The sequence below is a fragment of the Panthera leo genome, chromosome B4 (assembly GCF_018350215.1).
Source record: "Panthera leo isolate Ple1 chromosome B4, P.leo_Ple1_pat1.1, whole genome shotgun sequence".
Classification (NCBI taxonomy): Eukaryota; Metazoa; Chordata; class Mammalia; order Carnivora; family Felidae; genus Panthera; species Panthera leo.
In genome coordinates this window covers 136,461,099-136,469,658 of record NC_056685.1, presented here as the reverse complement: position 1 = coordinate 136,469,658, position 8,560 = coordinate 136,461,099, and the positions used below count along the sequence as shown (strand labels likewise).

The 8,560-nt window shown below is 52.2% G+C and overlaps 1 protein-coding gene across 1 annotated transcript; it reads left to right on the top strand.

Annotated features, from left to right (window-relative positions):
* Positions 1-5,592: 5,592 nt before the first annotated feature.
* RTL6 (retrotransposon Gag like 6) lies at positions 5,593-7,246 on the top strand. Its single transcript, XM_042948082.1, has 2 exons — positions 5,593-5,788; positions 5,989-7,246. The coding sequence occupies exon 2, from the start codon at positions 6,307-6,309 to the stop codon at positions 7,024-7,026; it is 720 nt and encodes a 239-aa protein (XP_042804016.1). The 5' UTR covers positions 5,593-5,788; positions 5,989-6,306; the 3' UTR covers positions 7,027-7,246.
* The last annotated feature ends 1,314 nt before the right edge of the window (positions 7,247-8,560 follow it).

The window sequence follows — 8,560 nt, the reverse complement described above, 5'->3', positions numbered from 1 at the left end:
ATTCCCCATTCCCTTCCTCTCCGGAGACCCTGGCGACCACCACTCAAATACTTTCCGTGTCTATGGATTTGCCTCTCACGGACACTTCATATAAATAAAGTCATACACATATGGTCCTTGTATCTAACTTCTTTCACAGCGGAACGCTTTCAAGGTTCACCCATGCTGTGGCACCTATCGGATTTCTTTCCTTTTTATGGCCAATCGATATTCCATTGTACGGTGATAGCACATGTTTATCCGTTCACCAGTGGGTAGACATGTGGCTTGGTTATGTCTTGGAAAATGTTATGAATAACGCCTCTACAAATATTCACTTCCAAGTGTTTGTGTAGACACATGTTTTCAATGAACTTGCGCATATGCCTAGGAATGGTATTTCTGGGTTATACGAAAAGTCTCCGTTTAACTTTTTGAGGAACCGCCCAACTGTTTTTCGGTAGCTGCACCCTTTTACATTCCCACCAGCAATGGATGATGGTTCTGATTTTTCCACATCTTCAACAGCATTTGTTATCGTCGATCTTTTAAGTCATAGTGATACTAGGGGGTGTGAAGTGATAGCTCGTTGTGGTTCTGATTTGCATTTCCCCAAAGACTAGTGATGTTTAACATCTTTTCATGTGTTTATGGGCCATTTGTGTATCGTCTTTGGAGAAACATCTACTCGAGTATTTTGTTCCTTTAGGAAATTGGGTTGTCTTTTTATCATTGAATTATAAGAGTTTTCTATATATTCTGGATATTGGACCCTTGTCAGATATATGATTTGGAAATATTTTCTCCCATTCTGCGGGTTATCCTTTCACTTTCTTTTTTCTTTTAATTTTAATTTTAATTTTTGAGAGAGAGAACAAGGGAGGGGCAGAGAGAGAGGAAGACAGAGGATTCAAAGCAGCCTCTGTGCTGACAGCAGCCAGCCCGAGGCAGGGCTCAAACTCACGAACCCTGAGATCGTGGCCTGAGCCGAAGTCGGATGCTTAACCGACTGAGCCACCCAGGTGTCCCTTCACTTTCTGGATAGCATCTTTTGAAACACAAAAGTTTTTCATTTTGGGAAAACCCAATTGGTTTTTTCTTCTGTTACTGGTACTTTGTGGCGTATGTAAGACATCACTCCACAACCCATGATGACAAAGATTTAGTATTAGCTTTTCCTCTAAGAGTTTTATAGTTTTGACTCTTATATTGAGGTCTTTGATTCCATTTTGAGTTAATTTTTGTACAAGGTGTGAGGGAGGGGAACTAGCTTAATTCTTTGCTATGGATAGCCAGTTGTCTGAGGAAAGACAATTCTTTCATCACTAAATTGTCTTGGCCCTCTTTTTGAAAGTGAATTGACCGTAAATGTTAGGGTTTATTTCTGGACTTTCAATTCTATTCCACTGAACCAGACTGTAATTCTTGTTTGCTAAACCTTTGTAGATAGAATTTGAAATGGAAGGCTCTGTTGGTAGGTGCATATGTGTTCATATTTGTTGTGTCGCCGGATTGACCTTTTTATCATTACAAAATGTCCTTCTTTTTCTCTATTAACAATTTTTGTGTTAAAGTCTATTTTGTTTGATATTGGCATAGCCAATCCCGTTCTCTTTTGGCTACTTAAAAAAATGTTTCTTTATTTTTGAGAGAGAGAGCGAGAGCAGGGGAGGGGCAGAGAGAAGGGGACAGAGGATCCAAAACAGGCTCTGCTCTGACAGCAGTGAGCACGATGTGTGGGGCTTAAATGCACGAACTGTGGGATCAGGACCTGAGCCGAAGTCAGACTCTCAACCGACTGAGCCACTTAAGCACCCCTCATTTGCCTACTTTTATATCATTTTTCATTTATTTAATCTCAACTTATTTGTGTCTTTGAACCTAAAGTGTGTCTTTTGTAAACCGCATTGAGTCGGATCATTTAAAAAACTCCATTTTCAGGGGCGCCTGGGTGGCTCGGTCAATTAAGCATCCAACTTCGGCTCAGGTCATGATCTCGTGGCTCGTGGCTTTGAGCCCTGAGTCGGGCTCTGGGCTGACGGAATGGAGCCTGGAGCCTGCTTTGGATTCTCTCTCTCTCTGTCTCTCTCTCTCTCTCTGCCCCTGCTCTGCTTGCACTCTGTCTCTGTTGCAAAAATAAACAAACATTAAAAAAACAAAATTTAGGGGTGCCTGGGTGGCTCAGTCGGTTAAGCGGCCGACTTCGGCTCAGGTCACGATCTCGCGGTCCATGGGTTCGAGCCCCGCGTCGGGCTCTGTGCTGACAGCTCAGAGCCTGGAGCCTGTTTCAGATTCTGTGTCCCCCTCTCTCTGACCCTCCCCCGTTCATGCTCAGTCTCTCTCTGTCTCAAAAATAAATAAACGTTAAAAAAAAAATTAAAAAACAAAATTTAAAAAACTCCATTTTCTAATCTTGGCCTTTCAACTAGAGTGTTTAATTCATTTATGTTTAATGTATTGTTGACAAGGTAGGATTCACATCTGTTGTTTTGTGGGTTTCTAGCTGTTCTATTTTTTTGTTTGTTTGTTCCTCTCTTCCTCCATTACTGCCTTCTTTCTCGTGAAGTGGATATTTTGTAGTGTACCATTTTTAATTTCCTTGTTTCTTTTACATATTTTTTTGAGACCTCTATTATTTTTCACAGAGCGGGTCTACTGGTGATGAATGGCCTTCAGTTTTTATTTACTTGGTAATGTCCTAATTTTTCCTTCACTTTTGAAAGCCGGTTTTGCTGAATATAGAATTCTTGGTTGATAGTCTTTTCTTTCCGCGTTTTGAATCTATCCTCCCACTGCCTTCTGGCTTCCATGGTTTCTGATGAGAAACCAGATGTTCATTTTATTGATGACACTTTATACTTAATCACTTGCTTCCCTCTTGCTGCTTTCAAGATTCTCCCTTTGTCTTTGACTTTGGAGAGTTTGATTATTGTCTAAAAGTTTTCTGTCTTCTTAGGCTGTATCTTTCCTGGTTCTTTGGCTTGAGAGCAGGCTTTTGTGGGGAACGTGTCTGTCTGCACCCTTTGGCATTTCCAGATTGCAAGTTTCTCCGGCTCTGAGATACATGATGCAAACTTCTCAGGAAACTCACTGCTGTGTCAGTCCTTGGGTCCTGAACAATCTAGCCAATCTGCCTTTTTCTCTCCACTTTTTAAAGTCTCTCTCTCTCTCTTTTCATTATTTTCTGTTGTGCTTTGCTGAAAGAACTCCATCTTCCTGGAAATGGAAGTTGACTTTTTTGCCTTTTGGAAGGTACTTTCTCATAGCCACCTCATCCTGTGACATTTTTGCCTTCCTGGCCCCTTCCCCATGTCTGTTCTTTTTACAAATGTTATCCCTTCATTATCCTCATTGAGGATCTTAAATATGCTTCCTTAAAATTTTTTTTTATGTTTATTTATTTTTGAGACAGAGAGGAACAGAGCACGAGCCGGGGAAGGGCAGAGAGAGAGAAGGAGACACAGAATCCGAAGCAGGCTCCAGGCTCCGAGCTGTCAGCACAGAGCCCGACGTGGGGCTCAAACCCATGAACCGTGAGATCGTGACCTGAGCCAAAGTTGGATGCTTAACCGACTGAGCCACCCAGGAGTCCCCTAAACATGCTTCCTTTAAAGTCTTTTTTCCCCTACACTGTTCTATTAATTTAATTTCACCTAGAGTTAATTTATATTATGATTATTCATTTTGGCGGCCATTATTCTTAGCATTCGATGTCTTCATGGGCTTTAGTTTTGCATTTTAGGTTCATTTTTGGGTAAAAGGCTGTCTTTTGCATTCTGTGTGTGTGTGTGTGTGTGTGTGCGTGTGTGTGTGTGCATTCTCTGTGTACTCAACCCTCCTACTCCCTGGAGCCCCCTTCCTGCCCAGTTTAGCAGTTTGGGGTTGCTCCCATAATGCCCTGCTCTACAGTACAGAACATGTTTTATATTGGTGGTGTTGCTTCACCCTTCCTGGCCTTCTAGGGTCTACTTGTCAAACCAGGGGTCGTGAGGTTCGTGGTACTGTGTGTTCTTCCTGGTCCCAAGGCTACACCTTCACAGAAGTTGTGGTCCCATGAAACGGTCAGAGTAGATTTTCCAGACTCCTTTCTGACATACAGGTGACCCCCGCATTCCCCCAGTTTCAAAGAGAAAGCCTGGTTCTGTTGCCAGTCCTATGGCCCCATTATGTCCCCGGACCATGGATTTATCAATACTCAGCAGTTTGTGTTTCCGCCCACAGTGGAGTTCATCTTGTTTTTGAGCCCAGCCAGATCCTCTCAATACTTTCTTTGTATAGTTTGTCGCTGTTCTGCGTTTGTAGCAGAGAGGGCTATCTCAGAGCGTGGGCATGACCCAGAGATTAACTGGGTCAGAAGCCAAATACTCTGCCCCTGGTTTTATTTTTAAAGTTCTTTTAACTTTTATTTCACTGCTTTTACGTGATGCCACTTTGTATCCTACCCGAAATAATGTGAAATACAAATAAATTACGTATTTCTTCAAATTTATGTTTTCTCATTCCTGAAATCAGGGTGTATCTAATATTCAAAGCACCTGGGAATTTAAGAGTCACAGGGTAAATTTCAGTACCTGAAACTGTAGCAGGCACTTCCGTCAAGGGTTCAGCCTCTTCGCAGACGTGTCCTGGAAAGACTGGCACGCTGGGTGTCTTCTCTCTCCAGTCGTGTCCCGGCCTGGAATTGACCACTCGGAAGCAGCGCAGCAAGGCGAAGCGGGAAAAGCATCCAGACCCCGAGTTTCTGAAATGGCTCGTACCCTTTGGCCCAGTAATTTCACTCCTTGGCGATTACCCTGGAGAACTTGTCAGGGGAAGGGCTGGGACTTATACACAAATATGGTTTATAAAACTTCCGCATGGAAATAAGAGATCTATCAAAAGGGGAGCGATTAATAAGTTGTGGCATGCCATTTCAGTGGCAATAATTGTGGTATATGCGATTACCAGGCACTAACTGAAAGTCATGCTTTTGAAACAGCTCTAATAGGAAACTGCTCAAACGTCACGGTTCGAAACCAGTTCAGGAGGTACAAAAAGTAACATGTGGTAATAGACTATATCAAAGAAAAAAACGACAGGGTGCGACTACAGAAATTTTACTATTTGTTCCCTTCAGGTCGAGGGACTCTTGAGTGATACAAAGTGTTCTTTTTTTTTTTTTTTTAAGACTTCTCGCACATCAAAATTCGCTACAGTGAACATGTGGTTCGTTGAATTTGTATCCAAGATACATTACGAAAAGCCAGCGTCACGAAAAATATATAATTACAACATACACGAAAAGACCTTTGCTGGCAGCCTTCGGAAGAGCTACAAACACAGGAAGGCATCCACCCCAATAATAAACATCACAGCCATCCCGGACGTCGCTGATTGGCTGCTGCGGAAGGACGCCGAGAGGTAGCCTTGGGAGGCGGGGCTGCGTGCGCCACTTCCGGGGCGGGGCTCCGGCCGCCGCCGCGCCCGCGGGAGCGGGCGGTCTCCATGGCAACCAGCGGGGCCCGCGCGCCGAGGCCCTCCCGCCGCCGCCTCCGCCGCCCCGCCCGCCCGGCCCGGCCCGCGCCCCGGCCGCCCGCGACCCGCCCTCCCTCCGCTGCGACCCCGACCCCGGCCCCGGCTCCCGCTCGTGCTCCCGCCCGAGGCCGCCCGCGCCCGCCTCCCGCCGCCGCCCCGGCCTGACCTGACCGGGAAGCAGTTCCGCGGGCCGCCGCCGCCGTGACTCATCGGCCCGCCCGCGTCCCCCGATCGGGCCATCTTGGTCGCGGCCGGCGCGGCAGACGGAGCCGCGGAGGAAGCCGGGGAGACCCAGGTACGCGCCCGCCGCCCGTCCCAGGCCCCCCGCGCCGCCGCAGGTGCAGCCGCCCTTTGTTCTGCCCACGGTGGGCGCCGGGCCCCGCGCGGGGAGGGGGCTTCGGGCCCGGGCGCCCCCCTCCCCCACGCCGCGCCCTTTCCTTCTGCCCCTGTCTACGCAGTCCCAGACGTTTTCTAAAGCATCTTTTCCTCCCTCAGGGCCCAGAACAGTCCAACCCCCTGTGCAGCCCGCGCTGGCCGGGCGAGGTCCGCGATAAAGGAGCCGCCTCCGGAATCGGCGTCCGCAGGGCCTGCGCCACCTGCCTGGCGCCCGCTGTGCTCGTCCTCTGGGCTCCGACCGCCCTGCCTTCTTCTTGTTTGCCCTCTTCGGCCACCCTGCGTGTTGCACCCCGCCCTCTCCCCGATTCCCGTCTGGGCCTACCCCCATTTTAGCATCGCAGGGCCTCGGGTTCTGGGCTGCGCGTACCCCCTTCTCCCAGCCCACCGGTCTCGGCCTTTGGCTGCCCTCTGGCCAACATGGTCCAACCCCAGACATCAAAAGCTGAAACCCCGGCCTCTGCCGCGTCTACCAATGCCCAGATGGATGACGTCATCGACACCCTGACCTCCCTGCGCCTCACCAACTCTGCGCTGAGGCGGGAGGCCTCCACCCTGCGGGCAGAGAAGGCCAATCTCACCAACATGCTGGAGAGCGTGATGGCAGAGCTGACCTTGTTACGCACCAGGGCCCGGATTCCGGGGGCCCTGCAGATCACCCCGCCCATCTCGGCGATTACCTCCAACGGGACCCGACCGATGACCACGCCTCCAACCTCCCTGCCCGAGCCCTTCTCCGGAGACCCGGGCCAGCTGGCAGGGTTCTTGATGCAAATGGACAGGTTCATGATCTTCCAGGCCTCCCGCTTCCCAGGCGAGGCCGAGCGCGTGGCGTTCCTTGTGTCCCGGCTGACCGGGGAGGCGGAGAAGTGGGCGATCCCCCACATGCAACCCGACAGCCCCTTGCGAAACAACTATCAGGGATTCCTGGCAGAGTTGCGGAGAACCTACAAGTCTCCACTGCGGCATGCGCGGCGCGCCCAAATCCGGAAGACTTCTGCCTCTAACCGGGCCGTGCGGGAGCGGCAGATGCTGTGCCGCCAGCTGGCTGCCACGGGCACGGGGCCCTGCCCCGTGCACCCAGCCTCCAACGGGACCAGCCCAGCTCCGGCCCTGCCCACCCGAGCCCGGAACCTTTAAGAATGGGCCACCACCCTGGTCGCATCTGCCGCCACGCAGACAGCATACGTACACCCTTTGCTCCGTAGAAGAGACGTCCATACAACGGCATCGCCCTGGTTTGAAGACCTTCCTCCCCGCCTCTCCAGACCTGTTCCACAAGGAGATCTTCCTTCCTCACTGTTGGGCGCCCTCTTACCCTCTTGGCTTCCTAGTGACCTGTGCTAGCTTTGTACCTAGAGCGCATGTGTCCCCTCTCTTGCTTGCAACCCCGGCTCCTCTAGTGACCACGGCTCTGCTACTCGGTCACAGCGACTCCGCAGCCTGCCGCGGACCGTTTGGGCTGACCTCTCCCAGCCTCGCCAGGTTCGCCGAGGCTCCTCCTCTGCCCTCTGCGGGCCCCCGTGGCAGCCCCACCCCCGGCTGCCCTGTTGTCGGTGACGAGCTCACTGACGCCCGAGGACGGCCGCTTGGGCGGGGCCGGTGCCTTGTTTGGGGGCCCCGGGGAGGGGAGCCTGGCTTCCCACCCCTAGCGATCACCAGCCCCGGCCGAGTGTTCGCTGCTGGGAGCGTAGTGCCAGCGTTTCTGGGGGGCAGGCTTCACCCTGCGCTCGGACACGTAGTCAGTACGCCCCCCCCCCCCCCCCCCCCCCGTCGCCACTGGGAAAGACCGCTCATGCGGCTAAGGGAGGGGCCCCCAGAGGACGCACGCCAGTAGCGCCTGGCTTCAGCTGCCAGAGTTCCGACAGCGCGGGCAATCCTGGGGATCTGGAACTCGCCTGCCACAGAAGGTCTTTGTGGCTTTGGATCGCCGAGCAGTTCCATCCGGCCACCAGAGACCGCGCAGTCACGCACATCCATGCCTGAGACGCACGGCCGGCTGAGGGGTGGGTGCCAGGGGCTCACTCCGCCGCCCAGGCCTCCAGTGGGAATCCCCACCGGCTCCCAGCGTGTGCTCGCCCCCTCCTCTTTGCCCCGTATCACTTGGTGGCAGGCCTGTCTAGCTTGAGACCTGTTTCCGTCTCCACGCGGGTGACATGTGGCCTTCGCCTCAGCCCCTTCAGCCACCCACACCATCCGTAGGTCTCCAAAGCCTGTGTGTAGCATGCTCCCCACCCCCACCCTCCCCCCATGCCTGGGCTGTCCATCGGGTGCCCAGCCTTGGTCTAAGAAAGCGTGGACTCGTAGTTGGAGACCCAAATCCTCTGGGACGCCTCATTAAGCACTTCCGGTAGGGGCCCTCGCCTCCAGCAGCCCCGCCAAGGCCTTGGTGGCATCTGTGAGGGGGGAAAGAGCTGCGGTCTACCCTGGTCCTAATGTGGGGACGGTACAGAACTGGCACTCGGGTCCTAATTCTGAGGGACAAAGCTGTACCTCTTAAGGTGGACGCCCTGAAGTCACTTTCTAAATGAGACTGGGCCAAGCCCTGTGGACCGTGATGCGCTCGCCATACTCAATGCCAAACGAACCGCGATTACGGGACCGCCGGGACCACGGGGGGGAAGACGGGGTGCCTTGCCCTGGGTCCCTCCGCCCTGTGGTGAACGGTCCTGGC